The sequence below is a fragment of the Lottia gigantea genome (genome assembly GCF_000327385.1).
Source record: "Lottia gigantea unplaced genomic scaffold LOTGIsca_77, whole genome shotgun sequence".
Lineage (NCBI taxonomy): Eukaryota > Metazoa > Mollusca > Gastropoda > Lottiidae > Lottia > Lottia gigantea.
The window spans coordinates 142395-165716 of record NW_008710566.1 but is presented as its reverse complement, the minus strand read 5'-3'; the positions used below and the strand labels follow the sequence as shown (position 1 = coordinate 165716).

The window sequence follows — 23322 nt, the reverse complement described above, 5'->3', positions numbered from 1 at the left end:
TTCGGTAAAAAGTAATCTTGTGAGAAAAGTTCAGTCCCCGAGGTAATCATGTGGTGAAAAGTTCAGTCCCCAAGGTAATCATGTGGTGAAAAGTTCAGTCCCCAAGGTAAACATGTGGTGAAAAGTTCAGTCTCCAAAGTAATCATGTGGTGAAAAGTTCAGTCTCCAAGGTAATCATGTTAGGAAAAGTTTAGTCTCCAAGGTAATCATGTGGTGAAAAGTTCAGTCTCCAAGGTAATCATGTTAGGAAAAGTTTAGTGTCCAAGGTAATCATGTGGTGAAAAGTTCAGTCTCCAAGGTAATCATGTGGAGAAAAGTTTAGTCTCCAAGGTAATCATGTGGGAAAAAGTTCAGTCTCCAAGGTAATAATGTGGTGAAAAGTTCAGTCTCCAAGGTAATCATCTGAGGAAACTTCAGTCAGCAAGGTAATCATGTGAGAAAAGTTCAGTCTCCAAGGTAATCATGTATGGAAAGTTCAGTCTCCAAGGTAATCATGTGAGAAAAGTTCAGTCTCCAAGGTAAGCAATAATCTTGCCTTCAAAAACTCTTCCTTCTAAAACTGTTCCATTTATTTCTAGTTTACCACCATTAGCTTCTTTAGCTTTATCTAGAGCAACTTGAGCTTGATTTTCTTCACTGAATCTTACTTGACCCTGAAAGAATACATTTGAAAGCTGGAATGAAGTTTAACATCCTACTTTTCTAAATCCGAATAACTGAATACCAACAAGGTCATGCGGTATGTAATGAGGGACATTTTACCAGGACAACAACACAAGCCCACACTTTTTCAATTGCAAACTGTCAAAAACCTGTAACATGCTAAGCCCTATCCCACTCTAATTAAAATTAGACCAGACTTTCGTTCCCTTTTTCTTAATGTAGCCACTTCAGTTAGGGTCTTACGACAGCCCTCTTAAAATTTCGCCAAATTAACCTTTTGACTAGATGACGTCTGATTTAACTAATCAAATCGCTGGCATTTTGTGATGTTGCGTTTATCATATTAGGTCAATAGGTTAATTTGAGGAATGTTCAAGAGGCCCGTTGTTAGACAGTAACTAAAGTGGCTATATTAAAAACAAAAAAGCTAATAAACAAATGGAACGAAAGTTTGATCTAATTTTAATTAGACTGAGTCAAATCTGAACAACTGAAACCTTTTTCAAATTTGCTGTAAATGCTTACCTTTGGATCTCCAGGATTATAATCAACCCAAGAAACTTTAGCAAAATCTTCAAAGAAATTTCGAACATCTTCTCTTGAGATTCCTTCACCAAACCCTTCTAAATTTAAAATGGCTCCCTTTGTTATTCTGTCTTTCATATTCTCCATTTGCTGTAATGAAAACACAAGTGAAATGAAATGGAGCTTTACACCCAACTTTCTGGACCTGACTGAGTGAAAAAGTGTAGCAGTGCCACTAATTAGTCAATCTTTGCACATTGGTTGTAATAATCAAACTTCATATCAATTTTTAGCTAAAATATTGAGTATAAGTATACATAACCATTATGGCTGCAACGATTCACCGCTGAATAGATGAACTGCGATTCGTTCCTTCTTATCGATGCATTGCGGAAGAAAGAAATAATCGCGATACATTGGCCCGATTCTCATAAATATAATTAACTCCCTTTAATGACTAATAGCACGGAATTCTCGTGTATTTTAGAAATTGTGTCATGTTCAAATGTTTAAAAAATTGCTTTTCATGTATAATTGTCTTCAGCATTTTTAATTTTTGTTATAAACGAAGAAAAGAGAACACATTAATATGCCAAGTGGGATCTGATATAAACTTTTTCTTTTTTCAACGTAATATGTGTTTGCATAGTCATAAAATAATTCCACAAAGCTGTATTCGATCGGTTTGGTATTTTATTTATTTTTTGAAGAAATTTGTTAGTCCTTATGTGTAACAAATGATGAAAAGTGAATTTTGTACTTCTAAGTGTGCCAAAATAATTTAAACTGTGTTAAAATGTTATTAATTATCAGTTTTCTTTTTCTTTCCCTTTTAATCAAAGAATCGTGATTTATTATCCCAATAACTCGTATCGTTAAACGGGTATCGTTCAGTGTATCGGATCGCCACTTTAGGAATCCTTGCAGCCCTAATAGATTTGTGACCAGGAATACATTAAGCAGTCTAGAGATAGGTGTGATAGTTAACTGCTCTTACCTCTTGGAATTCTTTGGCTGTCTCTCTGAAATACACAAATCAAATCATTAAATAAAGTGGAATAAGTTTTTACAGGAGATTTTGGTGAAAAGACGAAACCATATGATTGGTGACTGGTGTTATCTCAACACATGCCAGGATTGAAGCCTGGACCTTCAGGTTAGCAAGGCAAGCTTCTAAATCACTTAGGCACTATGGCCCCCTGGGAATGATCAAGGTAAAGGTGCTATTCTGAAGTTGGTTTCCCTTATTTTCATTTATGAAAATGAAAATGCTAATACTTATATGAATAGAAAGTAGAGGTGGTCTAATGACTTGAAAAAATACAAGTTTGTCTCACATGTCCATAATTAATTCATAATTAACTAAATTAGAAGAGAATTACCAGCAGAATTCCAATGAGTGACCGATCAAAAAAGGTCAAAAAGTCTTTTTTGTTTATCCAGACTGTACATACATGGACATTTATAATTGGTTAAAACCCAATAAGAACATAATGACATGATTAAGAATACTTGATTATTCATTAGAACACCAATTAATCAAATAGTTTGCTTCATTTGAAACTAAAAAATAAGGAAACCCATCTTTAAAATCAACATAGGGGGCTGCTCGATTTGTGAGTTGTGGAATCAACAGAGAGTTCAATAAAACAGGTTGGAACAAAAAATAGTAAGTGCAGACAGAAAATTAAAAATGGCAGAGAATAGAAATAGGTTTTGTATGTGAGATTTCTGCTTCCATACTGTTCCATTGGGAGGCAGAATTGATATCAGAGCTAAATATTAAACAAATAATCTTACGCTTTGGCAGCTTCTTCCTTTTCTAGCTTTGACTTTCTTTTTTCTTCTGTTTTCTTTTTATAATAATCATTTCTGTTAAAAAAACAATAACAATCTTGTGAGATAGAGTGACAGTGGGTGCTCTTTAAAAAGGTACAGTATTTTCAAGATCACATGTACTGATTTACTTGGACTGAACTTTTCCCCTCTTATTAATAGTAATGACTGAACTATGGAGGACTGATAATGGACTATCAGCGTGTCAACAATTCACGAGAACAGAGATTTGAGAATATAAGATAGTGGACCACCGCCGTATACGCCCACCACAGTAAATATTCAAGATTTTGGGGCAAGGGCAGTAACTCTGCTTCTAACAGTCGAAAATAGCTCAAATTCGAAGTTTTATGAATATGTATACACAAAACGAATTTCATTTGATTCCATCAAAAATTCTAGTTTTTAGAGCGTTTACAAGCAAATGTTGACGGACGGACAGGGGTGCCGACAATATACGTCCACATAGAGAGATGTGGGCGTATAAAAAACAGAATTGAAATGTAACGTACTTGGAGAGTTTGATTAATTCTTTATCACCATATTTCACAGTTTCTGTTCCTAAAAACTTCTCTGCGTCTGGTACTCCTTTAAATGTGACAAAAACTGAACCCTAGACAAAAAAATTGACATATTAACAACATTTGTACATAGCATTTCATTGGAAAGCTGCTTATTAGGAAAGAAAATAAGAAATATCCATGTCACATGATTTTCAAACCGACCAATTAACACGCTTCTAAATAGTCCTTATTACTGTTAGTTTTGTAAATTTTGTACACAAACATGAAATTCATTACTAATGCATGGATACAGACAACCCTTTTTTTAAGTAATTTTGAACGGTTAAAATTCTCATTCACCACATCAAGTGAAGCTATTTGGATAAAGTTAACAACAGATACATTTATTTATTGATTAGGGTGATAGGTTAATAACAATTTCCCAATGACACTTTCCAAAATTCAAAAAATTATATATTTTTCAGAGCAATTACATCTATCTAAGAAGCAGAGATTAAAATTTTCTAGGCTTAAAAAACATATACACAAACCTTGAAAGTTTGACCATTTCTACGTAAATATAAACTGTCCACTGGACCATAGTTCTCAAGGAAAGATTTTATTGGGTCAAAAGTACCATCTTCAGGAAAGCCTTTCTGAAATAGAATAGAAAATGAAATAACGAAAACTGGTACCACACAAAAAAGTCTTAATGGGAAGGTATAAAAACATTTTTGAAAGCGTTCCATTATATAAAATTTTCGAAATTGTCTTCAAAATGGTAAAAGGAATAATTTACCTAAGCTCATCAGTAATAGTCTTCACAACTCCTTGTTTCAGGCTTCAAATCCAGGTGTGTCCAGATTTATCCAAGTTTGAAAAGAAGACTTGTCTTTTCTTGAAGACATTATCGAAATAAAAAGTAAAATTCTTAGTTTGAGATATTTATAAAGGAATTATGTGCTTTCCATACATTTCTAGTACTTCTGAAGACTATTCACATATCTTCAAGACTCAAATCAACCACAAAAAAATGGCGAACCTGTCCCATGCAACTTATTAATTTCTTGATACTAAGTTATATAGTTGAATCGTTTTGATTATCAAGAAAATTGTTGACTGACTTACACAATAGACTGTTCTTTTAGTAAGCTCTTCTCGATGCTCTTTGGTATTTTCTGGTAAAGGTTTCTCTGGTGATCGTCTAATCTTTTTATTATCTATGGAAACTTCAATCAAACCACTGTCAGATTTTTTAATGGCTGCTGCTATAACTTCTGCGTCTGGACTCAATTCTTTCAGTCTGTTAAAGGTGAGAAGAACTTCCAATGGAACGACTAAAAAGTGGTTAAGGATAATTCACAATGGATGAAGTTGTGAGATTTGTACATCCTACTAGGATCCATATTTGATTCCTGAAGACAGACAATGACATGCAGTGTGCAATGACGGAAAAATCTGATGATTTTATTAAAAGACGTAGGGTGAAGCATGCAATACTAATTTAAAGTTTGTGCCAAAGAAAAAAAAAACAAATTTCTTTAATTTGTGCAGAATATGAAACCCATTTTATTGTTAATAAAGGATACAGCCTTCATCTTCTTTAACTTTTTCCTGTAAAAACTTATCTTTGGGTAGATTGATGTCTCCAAAATAATACTGAAATAGAAATAGCAAAAATTGATTTTGTAGTCAGTAAGCTTGCCAGGCAAGATAACATACGCCCACTGGCAGCTGTCAGAAATGATTGAACACGAGTTGCACAATATAGCTAATAGAGTGAAATGTCAAGTCAGACACGATATTTCAGTAAAAAATTATCCGACCATCACGAAAATCGATAGGGATCATCTTCATAATGACATTGACACACAAAATCAAAAGAATCTGTAAAGAAATGTAGCCTGTGGAGTGAGCACGAACCAATGTGAACAAAATCGAAAACCTCTTTACAACCTCTATATGAAAAGCTTCTGGTTTAATAGCTTGACATTCTACTTTAACACCTAGTCTTAATCGATTTTATTAGATCCTTTGTTTAAACTTTTATGGCTATAGTGATTATCCTAAACCTAATATAATGCCAGAGGCAAGTGACAGGCATCCAAGATTTTCACACTTTTCTGCCTCCAGCAATATATCACAGATACAAGGCAATCAGAGAAACTAACGTTCATCTATAATTTTCAACAATATGAAGTTTTTTGTCACTATAAATTTTTGCCAAACCTGTTAAGTTCTTTAGAGAAACAGCCATGTCCAAATGATAGGTTACTACATAATAAAAAAATTAAGTTTATACCTCAATCTGATAAATGATCTTTTTTTCTAAATCTGTAGGCACTGTCGGTGCTCCATCTCCATTACTTTCACCCATCTTGAGATTAGATCAGACCTGAAAAACAAAATACTATTCAATTTCATTCATTTTTCCTTTAATAGCCTGGTAAAGTTATTGAACATCACAGAATTTACTTCTATTTTTCTATAATATCAATAACCTTTCACTGTAAGCCTGACACTGGCACTAAGCCTAATCTCGCTGCTTTATTGGGCATTGCCATACTGGACAAAAAATATTTCAAGCATATGAATAATGGAATAATGAGGATAGACTACCTATACCCGATAATTTATTAATTATCCTAACAATAATGATGAAAAGTGCGTCATACATCACGACGGATACCAAATTATTTCAAGGATCATTGACGAATCGAAACTAGTAAGTAGAACTTGAGAACGAGAAAAATGTAAACAAATTATATCAAACTCGGTTTGATGCCAAATTTCGTAAATCACCGACAAGTCAGTGAAAATCTACAAAGGAAATGAGAGGATATATGACTACTCACCTGCTCTGAATATGAATGAAGCTTCTAATTGAATTCAGACGTCGTCTTGTCCAAGAATTATGAAATCTTCTGAAACTGAAAATTGATTGCAACTTGAAACACGTTTTTACATCATACAAATGCGCATGCGTAAAAATAGCATCCGCCTCTTTATTACCGAATATGATTCAATACCACCGAACACATATTACATCAAAGATGAATTAAATACTCTTATTGGCCACGTTTGCAAGTCTAAGTTTTATTTTCATTTTAAGAAGTAGTATTACTTAAACACCAACAAAAAAGGTTGAAGAAAGGTATACTTGCCCGCTTCCAATGGAATGCATCTTATGGCCCAATAACGTGATATATTTGGGGTAATTCAAAATAATATATCTTGAAGGTTATAGCTAATATTTGCTTTAAGGATTAAAGTTCGTAAGAAAGTGTAGGACTTATAGGGATATAGTCGTCTAAATGTTCATTTGAGCAGTTATCAGCTAATGCAATATCATTTCAGCTAAACTTTTATAACTTCCCCTAATCAAAACCCCCACACTGAATTTTTCAAAGCAAAAGCGATCACGATGACATGTCTTAGACTTTTTTGGCGTCACTAAAGTCACCACTTAACACTCGAAACACACATCGATGGTATAAAATCAGCTCTAATGAATACAGTGTCCAGTCCAGTGTGTTATATCCAAAACATGAGTCGGCAGCAAAAAGTTGGCGCTTGTCAATCTTATTTTATTGCAGACAAACACAACACCGAATGCTGAAATTTAATATGGGAAGCTAAAGTAAACACGTATAAGTTCCAAGCTACGTTAAATATTGAGCCGACTGCATCCCTTTAACTTGATGGCCTTTCGATATTGTTAAAGCTGAAGACACATACAGGCGGGTGCGATGCCTGCGTTGCGGTAAACCGGTGCGATTATGCGGTACCGTTGCGGCAGGTATGACACATACGCGCGGCGCGGTTCACTTTTGCGTTAAATTTGACTGAACGTGGCATGTTGACGGCTTCAACTCTGTAATAATGGGGTTTCTCCACAATGACGTCTGAAAATAATGGAAATCACCCGCGGCACAGCTGCGTTTCACCGGACAGAAAGTCCCGAGACTTTTGGTCCGGTGAAACGCAGCGGGGAAATATAGCAACGCGACAGCATGTATGTGTCATGTCAAATGCATACCCTTGTTTGTTTCGATCCGGTGAAACGCTGCGGTGAAATGAACGCATCGCATCGCTGCACCGGACCACGAACCGCATGTATGTGTCTTTAGCTTTAGTGAAGTCAATACCTAGATGGTCGTATCCCTTGAGTATCAAATTCCAATGAACATAAACTACAAATAAACATTCCCTTTTACACCATGACACTTTATAAGTGTAAAATGGTTTCGTTTAGTATTGACATAGATAAGGAAATATACCCTTGATAGAGTCACTTACTCAGCTAATGAAGACGGATAATCGTTTTAAGGAAGTCAAATTTATGGATGGAGGTAGGCCTGCGTCTCAAGGGGTCCTCACACACAGCGATCACCAGTTACGTCCGGTTAATTGCAGATAAAAATAACGGTCATGACTTCGAGCAAAACTTGAGTTGTGAGTTGCGTTCGATACTCTAGACCACTTCATTATTCGCAACAATACGCAACTGGTAATGGTGTGAGGGTTTTTCGACATGCTCACATGATTTTTCAGGATTTACATTTTTGATGTATGACCGACTTTCCTCATTATTCCAGGCAATCAAGTTGTACATTTTTATTCAATTAGTCGATTTTCTCTCCTTAAACTCGTCGACCAAAATGTACATGGACACTAAGTAAGACATCCTTTATCATTACCCATCTGTAATTTGATAACTCAGGCAGTGGCGCAGCCAGGTTTACGTCCGACTGGGACGAAATATCTGAGCTTGCTCGAAATTTCTAACCTAGTTATGAGATTTTTGCCTTTTGGCTCTTTTTTCTATTTTAGCAGCAACCGAGATGAGATCAAAAACAGCACCACAAAGAAAAGTCTGGTTATCTAGAGCTGAAATCCAAAGAGCGCTTCCCAGAAAGAGTTTCTTCAGCTGTCATGATAATAAGCTACGGAAGGCAAGGTTTGAAAGCGGAGAATTTGCTGCGTTTTCAACCAAATCAAATCCTCTGGTTCCCGGGTTGTCAAATGTGATGCCATCCAGATCTGCTAAGGCTTCTTTAAGGTCAGTTGCTGCAGACGAAACCGATGGAACCGGAAGTGCTGTGAAGACAACTTCTTCTCAGAACGTTTCCAAGGAATCCATTACAGGTGATTCAAAGACTGAAAACATGAAACCAAATTGGGTCGAGTCGGTTAAAAATAAAGCGATATCCAGAATAAAGAACGAAAATCTGGACGCTCTTGGTCAAAGCCATTCCAATTTGCTTCACGAAAACAGTGAGCTCTTCCTTCACGACTGCAAACCGCTTTTCGAATATCTTAAATTTGTGAAAAACAACAAAGACGAATGGCTAGTAACGTATGGTAGTGTTCCCCCATCAAGTCAAAATCAGCACATTTTTGCTAGTGCTGCAGCTAAGTCCACAGAAAGTTACCTTGTGACTGCTTCTTATGAAGTTGGTGCTCGTAGATCTTTTTTGGTTGACTCCAGACACCATCCGGAGGTGACGCACGACAAGAACCGGAAGTCACACCAAGAGGACAAAAAGAATTTGAAAACCCAAGATGGCAACGAAGTTGATGAGATGTCGGAAATTGATCGATTACGTCTGAAAGCCAAATTATGGGCCGAGTCGGTGTCAACATCGACATTAATCCGGTGTCGTATAAAATGTCTTCAAGCTCTTGGTGAAGATGATACAAGTCTCACAACATGGTGGACTAGCCTTCAAACCTGTACTTATCTCAGATAAATATGTTTGTCATATGTTTGAAAATTAATAAAACATTTCCCTCATAACTGCATATTTTCCTCTTGTTTGTAGATTGACTACGCCGAAATATATCGTGTGCACTAGCACGGTGGCAGTTTTTGTGATCAGATTGAAACTACTCGTTTTAATTATCAAAGGTGTCTTCCTGACTTATACAAGTTTCTGAGACGAAGGTTTACATTTTGATTGGTACGCAGCCTTATTGAAGGTGGTCGACCAGAGATTAGAAGCTACTGGTACGGGTTAGCAATATAGCCCTACAACTATAGTACTCCAGTTGTATAAGGATGTGATATGCCACTTTTAAATCAGCGACCTTATCAGGAATCACGTCTGAGGAACGTCAGTGTTGTCGGGTTAAGGGCAACTGAGTCAGTAAGTTCTGAACCAGATAGAAGTTCCACAAGTCTAGGGTGGAGGAAGTTCAATGGGAATTGGTTCACACCCTTCGGCCTGCCAACAAAAGCCACGTAGTTTACCGTAATTAAATTTTGCAGACGGAACCCCCTAAAGTAAGAATAAAGGTATAAATCTCACTTAAAGGAATTTTATTTCTAATCGATTTTGTTTTGGTTTCTTTCTTGTCCGAGAAACTCTTAGCGACTCTTACAGATGGTTTTAGCCGCAAGTCACCTCGTCTGTCATCGTGTCCAGGAACGTAACTAAAAGCCCCCTCACCCACCCCCCTGAAAAATTCAAACAAATTCTCAATTGAAGCTGGAATCAGTCTCTATCAGCTAAACCCGTATGCAGGATGATGGTCATCTGGGAGACGGTCAAGGAGAACTGTACAGAAAGTTTACAAAGTTAAACATGCTGATATATTCTCCATCAAAATGCAAGGCTGGTATCAATCATTGTTTTTCCTTCTCCAAGTTTGAGAATATGTGGGTTTTGCAAAAAAACGAAAACAAAAAACTAAAGGCCTCATCAAAAACAATTTTCAGTACTTCTTTTGTACATATTTGGCATCTACAAAAACATCTAAAACAAATACTTGGCATCTAACAAAAACAATTTTTTTAAACAAATTTAAAACAAATACGTGGCATTCAACCATATAATGAACCAAAACAAAACAAAAAAACCTGAAGAAAACCCGAGCTTAATATGATAAATGGGTTCACAACACAACGAATGAAAGCCCATATTGACATTTTGTATCTGAAGAATTAAATGAGCTCTTGTCTCATAAAGTCTTTGGGAAATAAAAATGGGGGGGGGGGGGGGGGTATTACCAATCAATCTACAAAATACTTCCAAACATTACACTCAAATGCTAGTTTTCTACATAATGCTCAAGACAGAAGGCTCAAATCATAAGGCTCAAGACAGAAGGCTCAAATCATAATGCTCAAGACAGAAGGCTTAAATCATAATGCTCAAGATAGAAGGCTCAAATCATAAGGCTCAAGACAGAAGGCTCAAATCATAATGCTCAAGACAGAAGGCTCAAATCATAAGGCTCAAGACAGAAGGCTCAAATCATAATGCTCAAGACAGAAGGCTCAAATCATAATGCTCAAGACAGAAGACTCATATCCTAAGGCTAAAGAAATAAGCCTCATGACATAGGCTAAAAAACTACGGCTCAAGACATAAAGCTCAAATCATAAGGCTCAAGACATAAAGCTCAAATCATAAGGCTCAAGACATGATGTGCTAGACAAGGATCAAAACATGAGCTCAAGACAAGGCTCAAATCATAAGGCTCAATACATGATGTGCTAGACGTAAGGCTGAAAACATAAGGCTCAAGACATGATGTGCTAGACAAGGATCAAAACATAAGCTCAAGACATAAGGCTCAAAACATAAGGCTCGAGACATGATGAGCTAGACAAGGATAAAAACATAAGCTCAAGACATAATGCTCAGAACATAAGGCTACAAACATACTACTCAAAACATAAGTCCCTAGACGTAAGGCTCAAAACATAAGGCTCAAGACATGATGTGCTAGACAAGGATAAAAACATAAGCTCAAGACATAAGGCTCAGAAAATAATGATCAAAACATAAGTCCCATGACGTAAGGCTCAAAACATAAGGCCTAGACGTAAGGCTCAAAACATAAGGCTCAAAACAAAAGGCTCAAAACGTTACAGTTGTCCTCAAATAACAAATCTGATAAATAACTTAAAACAAAATTCTCTCCCACAAACATTATTATTTTTTCACGCATTTTTGAACATGATTTTGGAACCATTTTTCAACCTGAAACTGCTTTAAGCAAAATTTGCAACATAACTTTACTTTTGCAGGCTTTTTTGCATTTCCCTGGAGACTAAATGATTTACTTTCCTTGGAAAGAGGTTTGGCTTTGGCTCTGGTATGAATTATAGAATGTCTCTTTAAGTGTGAGGAACATGTAAACACTTTCTCACACACATCACACTTATGGCTTCTACTAACAATATGAAATGTTTGATGACTTGCAAGCTTTTTATTGGTTTCAAAACTTTCTCTGCATATTTTACACTTATGTTTATCATGAGTTTTGGCATGACTGTTCAGTTGACTTTTGGTTTGAAAAGATTTTTGGCAGACTTTGCACACGTGTAAAGATTTTTGAACATGAATTTTTAGATGTTGAGTCAGTGAATCCAGACGTGTAAAAGTTTTCGAACATTTGTCACACTTGTAGCGCTTTGGGGTAGCAAAAGATTTTGAGGAAGGAGTTCCTGGATAAGATGATGGATGGCCAAGTCTTGGACCATGTGAAATCTTCATCCCTTTTTGCAAACCAGTTTTTGTGTCATTTTTTCTGTTACTTTTAACTTTTCCAACTTTGATGGGTATTCTGGATGCTTTCGGCTTTGTCTTGTTTTGGCTCACTTTTGACGTGTCCTGTGTTTTAACAATCGATTGACTGGTTTTCATTTCAACTGGTACAGGAGATGCACAAGGAAAAATTTTCTGGACACTTCTATCTGTATTTCTTCCTTGGTCAAGATGAACCGATGCAGACGAAGGCAATTTTGCCAAATGATTCTGTGGTTCTGGTGAAAGATTGTAGTTGATTTTGGTTCTATCGGGTGCATCTTGGTGATAAGTATTACCACTGGTGTCTTTATGAGAATTTTCCAAATGTCTTCTTGGCATAGAAAAAGCATTACTATGAAATAAATCCATATATTGGAATGGAAAGGGAAGGAATTCTGGATTGAAATTTGACAAAACTTGGTAAACTTGCTTGGAATCCAATAAGGGTGTGTCTATTTTCCCAGTTGCACTATCATCTTCAAAACTCGACAACACTTCACTGACTTGATGGATGCTTAATTCTGGAAGCTCTTTAATGATGTCAGTTAAAAAGGGCAACCCATTTTCTTCATTTAGGTTCTGAAAATCCGATTGGATGAAATGGTCGTCATTAATGTGGTTGCCATTGGTGATAATGTTGCCAATAGTGTGGTGATTGTAATTGGTGAGATGGGTGTCCTGGGTTTGCCAGTTGTCATGAGTGATATGGTTGCCATGGTTGAAATAGTTGCCATGGTTGAAATGGTTGCCATGGTTGCCATACATATCATTGGCAGCAGGATTTGGTTTAGTGGTAAGGTTGACTGTGCTGACAGGTTCTTTATTGCTGAGAGATCTGCCTTTCCTTGGTGAAACTCCATTTGTTGTGTAGATCTTCTTTGCATTGGTTTTCCTAGCAAGATTTTCAACACTTACAGTATGCCCTTTCCCATTACTCATGATTGAACTTTCTTTGCAGATAGTAACATAGTTTCCATTGCTGTCAATATACAATTGTTCTGTCATTCCTGGGTTCTTTCTCAAGTTGTTATTATGGTCCATGCTGGATGACATTTTCTACAATGAAGGATCAAAACAACATTATTATTTATGTGAACACCCTGAAATTGAATATCGAAGTAGCATATCAGCTATTCCAGTCTAGTGACACTGGACACACTTGATTCTGGAAATCATTTTGAAAAAATACACATGCAATGCAACTCCAGTCAGTCGAGCAATGACTTTTTTAAACTGTGTGATTTTATTTCATATACTGAAAGTAATGGTGGAAAATTTTGCCTTGCATCATCTCTAATTAATAAGCAAGCATGGAAAAGGAAATGCCACTTTTCCCCCACCAACCCGCCATCTTTGAGCTATTTCTTCATAATCATTTGCCGTGCTCTCAATAAAATAAGGCTTGACACATTCTCATTTCAATTTAAAATGATCGTTTAATGGATCTTGGATGTACCTCGTGCCTTGTTTCAATAAAAATGCAACATTTAACGTGCAAAAACGCACATGTTCCTAGTTTCGTTGAGTTTTAGAAAGTTGGCAGTTTTTCTCGATAACCACGTGACAATCACGTGCCAGACACAGATCATATGGTGACTTTCAATACCACGTGATTGAAAATCACATGACATGTTAAAATGGCTGACAGGAGAAACAGCATTTTGGTTACCTTCTTTTGTTTTATTTCGTTTATATATATTTGTGAGGTTAGTATGACGAGACAACTGTTCTGTAAGACTAGGCAATAGACAGAATATACGCCTGTCGCACCGATTGAAGCAGACAAGGAGACGATTATGAAATGTCTTAATTTTGTCGTTCAAAAATTCAAACTCTAATCTAAAGTCAAAGAAAGAGTCATAATAAAGTCATACAAATACAGTGGTGTATCCTATTTTCGTGGATATAAGGATTCAACACCGAATTTGGTCGAAGTTATGAAAACGAAAATTTTTTTTTATTTATTAGGTTACTTGACTGTACGACTCTCCAGTCTCCGCTCAGTGTCCACATACCATAATGTTAAGGAATACACTCAGTGCTCTATTTGAATTGATATTTCAAGAAATGAAAATATTTTTCAAAATGTGCAACATTGTTGTCAGGTAGAAGTAGACATAAAAAAAAGTTGTTTATGTGCTATTTGGGTTTATTTAAACTTTCACTTTCGATGTTAAAAAAGCTGACATTTTTCTTATGGTCATTAAGGTCTATCAACCTAACATCAATTTAAGAGAGTCCACAATCCTTTATATGCATCTCTTTGCCTTCCGAAATCTAATTATGTTTCATACTGTGAATACTTTGATCTGTGATACTATTCCATTTTCAGTGTCAAAATGATAGTTTTACCATAGACTATAATGGCAACACTTTTATTCTGGATGGTAAGCCATTCCGGGCCATCTCTGGTAGTATGCACTACAGCAGGACTCACCCATACTACTGGAAAGATAGACTGATGAAAATGGTGGCTGCTGGATTGAACACTGTACAGACGTAAGTGTGGAAACAGTAGGGTGATGATTTATCACTTCGGCTAAAATGAAAGTTCAATGAAATTAACAACTAAATTATAAAGTGAAAGGTGCGCCATTTGTGGGGTGTTGATTTGAGTCTTGAATGTATGTAAATAGTCTTCAGAAGTACTAAAATTTCTTTTCCTATTTTTATTGATGTCTTTACTATATGGCAGTGTCTCAAGAAAAGACGACTCATCTTTTTAATTTTCGAATGCAGATAATTCTGAACATGGTAGGCTGTTAGCACTATTGCTGATTGGTTTAGGTAAAAAATTCCCGTTTCTGAGACTAAGGTATGATTGATGTGAAGATGGCCCAACTGCCAATATCATACAACATGGAGGACAAAATAAATCAAAATTGTTACTCTTGAAAACACAGTTTAAAATATTGTCTTATTTTAGATATGTACCCTGGAACATCCATGAACCAACACAAGGGAAATACGATTTTACTGGTCTAGCTAATCTAGAATTATTCTTACAAACAGCTCAAGATGTTGGTTTAAAAGTTTTAATGAGATCAGGTCCCTATATCTGTGGAGAATGGGAATACGTAAGTTCCTTAGGGTTTTTTGGTTTCAGATTAGCACGAGAGCAGAGCACGAGAGCAGATATATATGTTAAAATCTAACATGCATGATTTTTTCATTCAAAACCAATATAGCTCAGGATAGTCTATAGTGATACAGATCTAATTATTTGGATTCATTTATTTTTTGTGGGGTACCTCACTCATCCATGTTAATTACTGTGAAAAGTCAAATTTTTACTGGTTATCAAAACAATTTTATATATTTTGTTTCATGTATTTTCTGTGGGTTATCTCAGTCATTCTGAATATGACAAATTCAAAATATATTGTATGTATTTGTTTTTTGATTGGCTTTAATCTGGTTTGCAGAGCACTGATACAGATAATGATACCAGGGGCCTGGTATTTTACCCAATAACATGCAACTCTGATCCACACTGTTATTGTCCCAGACTATCTTTTGTTATCTGAATTTTGATATTTTTAACTTCAGGGAGGACTACCAGCTTGGTTATTAACCATTAATCCCAATATGGTGGTCAGAACTATGGATCCAGGTAGGCAGATTCATTTCATTGAGGAATGCCACTAATCGTGAAGAACCTTATGTAATAAAGCAAATTTCGCGATTAGTGATGTCATCTAACACTTATTTTTAATGGAATTACAGGAACCACAGACGCCGGATTGAAAATTTGAATGGTGCAAATTGATGCTATCAGTGTCCCTGACACACATAAAAAAATTAGAAAAACTCTTTACAATTCCTTTAAGATATTGATATATCTGGATTACATCATTAATGCAGGTCATCTACACATCTTTTAACTGGTACAAAACATCTTTAAGTTTAGATGAGAATAGATAAAATTATAATATCATGTATATATATGTGTTTCAGATTATATAAAAGCTGTAGATGGTTGGTATGATGTCTTGTTACCAATCTTAAAGAAATATCTTCATATTAATGGTGGTCCTATATTAATGGTACAGGTAAGAAAATCTTGGGACTAAGTCCAAAAACTTAAATAATTACATAAGGGGGGCGAAAAACAGATTGCCTCCCTGAACGACCAATTCCATTATTTACACCATTGCCCCCGTTATATTACTTGCCCCAGCAAACAACCAAGCCTGTTATGGGCCTGAATTCATGTTTTCAGAATTGCAGACATCTTGTCCTTGATTTTGAAGCCAGGCTAGCTCATGATATCAAAACGACTGTGTTCAGTTAATAATATTGAAAGGATTGTAAAGAGGTTTTCTAAACTTTTTACATGTAGTGGGGACACTGATAGCATTGATTTGCACTATTCCAATTTTCAATCAGATATCTATGGTTTATATGATTTCACTAAATCATAAGCTTGTACTATCACAAAGGCCTGTAAGCAGCTTTATGAAATAGTGACGTCTAATTGGAATATGTAAAACACCTGTTATTATTATGATTAACATTTCAGATTGAGAATGAATATGGTAGTTATTTTGCATGTGATTACGACTATTTAAGATTTCTGTATCAGAAAGCTCGTACTGGATTGGGCGAGAAGGCCATTATTTATACCACAGACGGAGATGGGGATGCATATGTTAAGTGTGGTACTGTTGAAGGTTGCTATGTTACTATTGACTTCGGACCAACCAGTATGTTATCTTTTTTTATTTTGATCATCAAATTTAGAATAAGACAAATACAACAAGTATTAAAGAGATTGTAAACTAGTTTTCTGAAATTTTTATGTGTATCAGAGACACTGATAGCATCAATTTACATCATTCCAATTTTTAATCAGACATCTGTGGTTCCTGCAATTCCACTAAAACTAAGTGTTTGATGACGTCATCTTTTTCATGCTTTCATGAATCATCTCAAATCTTTTTTTTTTTTTTTTGACCCAGGCCAGTGCTTTTGTGAGACATCTATAATAATTTCCCTCAAACACGACAATGACAATGACTTTTCACATCATATATATATGTGGTTATATAGGTGTTTATGTAGAAAAATGGAGATGAGTACTTAATGTTGATTTAAATGTCTTTTTACAGGTAATCCAGCCAGTAATTTTCAAGTTCAGAGACATTTTGAACCTAAAGGTCCATTGGTGAGTTACTTTGGATAGATCCTTCCTTATATTGCATAGGTTACCTTTATAACTATTTGAACCTAAAGGTCCATTGGTGAGTTACTTTGCAAAGATCCTTCCTTATATTGGATAGGTTACCTTTAGTACCATTTTGAACCTCCTTATATTGGTTAGGTTACCTTTAGTACCATTTTGAACCTAAAGGTCATTGGTGAGTTACTTTGCAAAGATCCTTCCTTATATTGGTTAGGTTACCTTTAGTACCATTTTGAACCTAAAGGTCATTGGTGAGTTACTTTGCAAAGATCCTTCCCTATATTGCATAGGTTACCTTTAGTACCATGATAGTAATGATATTACAAGGATAACAGCCTAGGATCACAAGTTTCCTTTTTTGCCAGCTGGGACTAGACTGTACATCTAGTAAAAGAATAGAAATATCCAGTCTTGAGCTGGTCATTGACCAAACATCTAATATTATGTTCTATGTGTTGTAGGTGAACTCTGAATTCTATACAGGCTGGTTAGATCATTGGGGTAATCCTCATGCTCATACTGCTATAGACACTGTATGTAACAGTTTAGATAAAATACTAGCACTAGGGGCCAGCGTCAATATGTAAGTTGCTTATCACATTTTGGACTTGAAAATTTGCTTTCTAGAAAGTTGGTGTAGTAATAGTCCAAAACATCTCATATTACCTTATACCTTATACCTAATACACATATTCACTCATCAGGACTGATGGATTTGACAAAAAAATTCTAAAATCTGAGTAAACTAAATCAGGAATAAACTTTGGAGTAAAAGATTCTATTGATAATAGATCATATTGTGTGGTTGACATGTCCAATTTCGTCGGCAATTTGTCTTATAGGTATATGTTTGAAGGTGGAACAAATTTTGGATACTGGAATGGTAAGCATAAATTAAAATGAAAGAAAGTTGCTTGACAATGTAAAGTCAAGATGGTGGCTGGTTTTCCCTGTCATTGTTGTGGTTTTGAGGGATTGACACATGGAAAAAGGACAAAATATTTGATGGGAGATCTCATGAGTGAATACCAACCAGTTCCAGGCATTAGAAAAGAGTAAATTTGGCAAAATTTTCCTTATTGCACACTACAAGGTGTTGCCATTTTTTACAACTCTTGATTTCTGTTTCAGGAGCCAATGCCCCTCCCTACCAACCTGTACCAACCAGTTACGATTATGACTCCCCCTTAAATGAAACAGGGGACATAACTGATAAATACATTGCTATTCGGCAAACTATATCCAAGGTAAGAACATTATGAATTAATAACTTGATATTTACCAGCTATATTTATAGACCAGATTAAAATAAGACTTGAAAATAAAGCAAAAAGGCTGGTAAGCCAAGACAAAAGTACAGTGGTACCAAAGAATTACTCCTGCTTTTATTTCATTATTATTGTTATTATTATGAATTTCTTGATTAAATAATGCATTATCATTTTAGGTCTAGTTATAAAAGTTTTAGCCCAAACAGCTCAGCTCATGATAACATGAATTTATAAATCTATTTTCTATTTCAGTACCAAAAGCTACCAGAGATGCCAATTCCACCAAATACACCAAAAGGCAATTACGGAGATACAGATATGAATTTTGTAAGTTTTTAAAAAAAAAATGGTTTCATCTTTTTTGACACATATTGATTACACATTGGAAAATTGCAAATTTTTTGTGCCTCAAAATGTTCCATCAAGCAAATTATGGCACCTTAAAGTCTAGTTTAACATTATTGTGCATGTTGAAGGTACAGTGGGCATTCCAAAATAGACTAGGTTATTTCACATTGCACACTGCAATGATACTTTTTTCCATGTCATATCTGATATATATAGTTCAGCTTGCTCAATGATTTTATTCATACATGCCTAAAATCCAAACATTAAGTTATTTCCCATTTCCACCATCAGTCCTGTTGAGGATTGTGTATCTGAAACACATGTCAGCAGCAAAAGCTGTTTTTCACTAAAGATAGAGGTGGTGGTCGATTGGAGAGTTCTGAACAGGTTCTGTCAGTTCAGATTCTACCCTCAATCTTTTGCCTTCTCCGCCATTTTGAATTCTGTCTTCACCTACAATTTTTTCGGTACACGTGGAACTCTGTTCCAACTTGTTTTATTGAACGTCTGCTTGATTCCATGAATCCCAAAGGTACAGAACTTATCAATTGAGCTAAATCTTAATGTTTTGTATATTCAGGTAGCTACAGTACAAGATGCTCTGTCAGTTCTTAGTCCCAATCAACCAGTCTCATCAACCTATCCATTGACAATGGAGCAGATCAAATTTGTAAGTGAATACTTCTTGTTTTGGCCTCTCAGAGTAAAAAAGGTCAAAGGTCAGAGGTGTGTGTGCGCATGTAGTCAAGTATATTAGTCATGAACAACTTTGGATAATTTCAAGGTTTCAGTCATTTGATTGGTCAATAATTACATTTGAATTCAAATCAAGATAAATTAACCAATCAAATTGCTGTTTTTTCTTTAAAACTATGATTTAATCTTGGATACGTTTTTGTGAAACAGGTTCCTGATCATCAACCTTTGTAAAGGTTCCTTTGGATATAATTTTCTTTTTTTTCCCAGTATTATGGTTTTATTTTATATCGTACCAAATTACCAACTGATATTACTACACCAACCCCATTAATAACTGGTGGTGTGAGAGATAGAGGCTACGTAACAATAGACCAGGTTAGTCAGTCTTGTACTTATTAGCACAGGGAATTAACTCCAAAAATCAAATTAGATCTCTTCTTAATTATTATCGGTTCTGCCAAACCAAAAAGGAAGAAGCATATGATCCACAATGTTCCCTGAAATGGTTAAATTTCCCTTATTGGACACTGCATGACCACTTCATCAGTCCATGTCAGTTGAGCATAAAACTCATTTCATCAATCTAATAAGGCACAGAATGGTAGGATATAAAACTCTATTTCATTTCATTAGTTCAATAAGATACAGAGCAGTAGGATATAAAACTCTATTTCATTTCATTAGTTCAATAAGATACAGAACAGTAGGATATAAAACACCATTTCATTTCATTAGTTCAATAAGGTACAGAACAGTAGGATATAAAACTCTATTTCATTTCATTAGTTTAATAAGATACAGAACAGTAGGATATAAAACACCATTTCATTAGTTTAATAAGATACAGAACAGTAGGATATAAAACACCATTTCATTAGTTCAATAAGATACAGAACAGTAGGATATAAAACACCATTTCATTAGTTCAATAAGATACAGAACAGTAGGATATAAAACACCATTTCATTTCATTAGCTCAATAAGATACAGAACATTAGGATATAAAACACCATTTCATTTCGGTAGTCTAATAAGATACAGAACATTAGGATGTAAAACACCATTTCATTTCGTTAGTCTAATAAGATACAGAACAGTAGGATGTAAAACACCATTTCATTTCGTTAGTCAAATAAGGTACAGAACAGTAGGATATAGAACTCTATTTCATTTCATTAGTCCAATAAGATACAGAACATTAGGATATAAATTTAATTTATCAATGTGAATTATGTTTTGTAGGTGCCACAGGGTATATTTATTCGAGATGATACAACACAGGTCAATATTACAGGTAAACAGGGCCAATATCTAGATATACTGGTAGAAAATACAGGCAGAATTGGTTTCGCTACATTAATGAACTACAACACTAAGGTAGATTGTTTCTCACTTTAAGGTATTAGATTAGGCGCTCACTGTGTGCGGGTAATTTTTGCTGTGTCGTTTGCCTTGCAGGACGATGCATCAGAAATCTATTCTGTGCGATAATTTTGGCAAGATTGACAATTGGCTTTGCGTGTGTGCTCGATGTGAGCAAAAGCTCAGTCAAGATTTTCTCAATGGCCAATAGAATGTGATTAAACTGTCATGTGATATTTTAATGCCATTCTCCTAAATAGCATCAGATGCCTCGATACTTGTAGCACGAATGACATTGACTCATTGAATTATGTGATAAAGCATTTAAAGTCATCAAACATTTCAGTGGAGTTGCGGGAAACACAGACGTCTGATTGAAAATTGGAATGGTGCAAATTGATTCTATCAGTGTCCCTTATACACATAATTTTTTTAGAGAACCTGTTTACAATCTCTTTAAGTCAAGTAAACTATTTTTTTGTGTTGCAGGGTATAATAGCTAATGTAACATTAAATGGTAAAATATTAACAGACTGGACGATCTATCCTATATCTTTAGAAAATATCAATGGTACCACCATATTTCAGCACAACATTAAGAGGTTTGTATAAAAGCAATAGTAGTGGCTCCATTACCTGGAACTCTGGGGTAAAAATAGAGAGAAGACAGGCTTTTTGGGGAGACAACTGTCAGGGATTAAGATTCCAAATGGGGAAGTCTGAGCCTGCCATGGAGTCTCTGAGTAGGTTCTACCTGAGACAAATTTGGAAAAATTATATTGATTCGGTCATTTTGAGACATATTGTTGGAAAAAAAAAGTATATAAACTATATTTCTGGGGAGACAAATGCAAAGCTCCCCCTCCTCTCCCCCTCCTCTCCCCCTATTAAAAAAAATAGGGAATATAATGCTATCCAAATATTCAATTATTCAAATATTTAATCCTAAATGTGTCCCTTTGATGACAATTTTCATGTTAAAATTTCAGTACTGGACCTAAAAAGAATAAGGGTTTACAAACACCGTCCATTTTTATTGGTAAAATTCCAATCCCAGCGTCCAGTGATGAACCTAAAGATACCTTCTTAGATCCTACCAACTGGACCAAGGTCAGTTCTATTTTCTTGCAGGTGAAATGGCAGTTATTTTGAAAATAAAAAAAACTGGCTTTACAATTGACTAAAATTCATCTCATACTGCTGTGTCAGAAATAGATTCCTAATCAGAAATGCTAGTTTTGGAAATACAAGTCAATTCACCAATATATCTTGCCAGCACTATTTATTATAGATGATTATGATGTAGAATTTTATATTGTTTTATAATTTCAGGGTCAAGCCTTAGTGAATGGTTTCAATCTAGGTAGATACTGGCCGGTGATGGGACCACAAGTAACGCTCTATGTACCCAAACCAGTGTTGAAGGAGCCGTCCAAACTGAATTATTTAGTGGTGTTGGAGTTGGAGAATACAACTTGCACTAGTTCTAGTGTTTGTAAAATATCATTCACTGATATACCAGTTATAAATAAAATACCACCTGGCTTTCATTCTAATATTAGAAACATCCCAGAGGGTTATCCTTATCATAAACGTGTTTAAACCTTCGTCAACCTCAAAAATATTTTAATCTGAGATTAAGTCTGTCTGTTTTACATTTCTTGCGTAGAGTCCACATGGTTAAAAATGTGTATGTGGTAGTTAGGTTTGTCAACTAGACATCACTATTAGTAAGTCCACATGGTTAATATCATCTATTAGGTATTTAGGTTTGTCAACTTGACATCACTATTAGTAAGTCCACATGGTTAAAAATGTCTATTTGGTATTTAGGTTTGTCAACTTGACATCACTATTTGGAAGTCCACATGGTTAATATCATTTATTAGGTTTTTAGGTTTATCAACTTGACATCACTATTTGGAAGTGCACATGGTTAATATTGATTATTTGGTATTTAGGTTTTGTCAAATCCACATGGCTATCAGGAAGTCCACATGGTTAATAGTGTTTGTTTGGTAGTAAGGTTTGTCAAATCCACATGGCTATCAGGAAGTCTAGATGGTTACTATTGGTTATTTAGTATTTAGGTTCGTCTTATAAAGAGTCAACATGGATACTAAATTTTATTTGGGATGTCAACTCAACATCCTTTTCAGGAAGTTGATAGTTTTTATTTGGTAGTTAGGTTGTCATATCCACATGGCTATCAGGAAGTCCACATGGTTAATAGTGTTTATTTGGTAGTTAGGTTTGTCAAATCCACATGGCTATCAGGAAGTCCACATGGTTAATAGTGATTATTTGGTAGTTAGGTTTGTCATATCCACATGGCTATCAGGAAGTCCACGTGGTTAATAGTGTTTGTTTGGTAGTAAGGTTTGTCAAAT

At 35.3% G+C, this 23322-nt stretch overlaps 4 protein-coding genes across 4 annotated transcripts; 2 read left to right on the top strand and 2 right to left on the bottom strand.

Moving 5' to 3' along the window:
• Positions 1-506: 506 nt before the first annotated feature.
• On the bottom strand, positions 507-5192 carry LOTGIDRAFT_132027 (hypothetical protein; the record flags this gene model as incomplete). The annotated part of the gene is made up of 8 exons (XM_009066480.1): positions 507-653; positions 1189-1305; positions 2177-2210; positions 2989-3060; positions 3537-3637; positions 4079-4183; positions 4656-4864; positions 5117-5192. Coding segments are annotated over 8 exons (861 nt in total), but the record flags the coding sequence as incomplete, so codon positions are not given.
• Positions 5193-7540: 2348 nt separating this feature from the next.
• LOTGIDRAFT_168592 (hypothetical protein) lies at positions 7541-9280 on the top strand (the record flags this gene model as incomplete). The annotated part of the gene is made up of 2 exons (XM_009066479.1): positions 7541-7643; positions 8361-9280. The coding sequence occupies 2 exons, from the start codon at positions 7541-7543 to the stop codon at positions 9278-9280; spliced, it is 1023 nt and encodes a 340-aa protein (XP_009064727.1).
• A 2190-nt stretch (positions 9281-11470) lies between these two features.
• LOTGIDRAFT_132019 (hypothetical protein) lies at positions 11471-12034 on the bottom strand (the record flags this gene model as incomplete). Its single annotated transcript, XM_009066478.1, has 1 exon — positions 11471-12034. The coding sequence occupies one exon, from the start codon at positions 12032-12034 to the stop codon at positions 11471-11473; it is 564 nt and encodes a 187-aa protein (XP_009064726.1).
• Positions 12035-13704: 1670 nt separating this feature from the next.
• On the top strand, positions 13705-22534 carry LOTGIDRAFT_236200 (hypothetical protein; the record flags this gene model as incomplete). Its single annotated transcript, XM_009066477.1, has 17 exons — positions 13705-13773; positions 14400-14566; positions 14994-15144; positions 15617-15680; positions 16025-16119; positions 16590-16773; positions 17179-17234; positions 17714-17835; positions 18095-18135; positions 18384-18499; positions 18776-18850; positions 19452-19541; positions 19838-19945; positions 20813-20947; positions 21422-21534; positions 21922-22042; positions 22265-22534. 17 exons carry the CDS (start codon positions 13705-13707, stop codon positions 22532-22534), a joined length of 1977 nt encoding a protein of 658 aa, XP_009064725.1.
• Between the last annotated feature and the right edge of the window lie 788 nt (positions 22535-23322).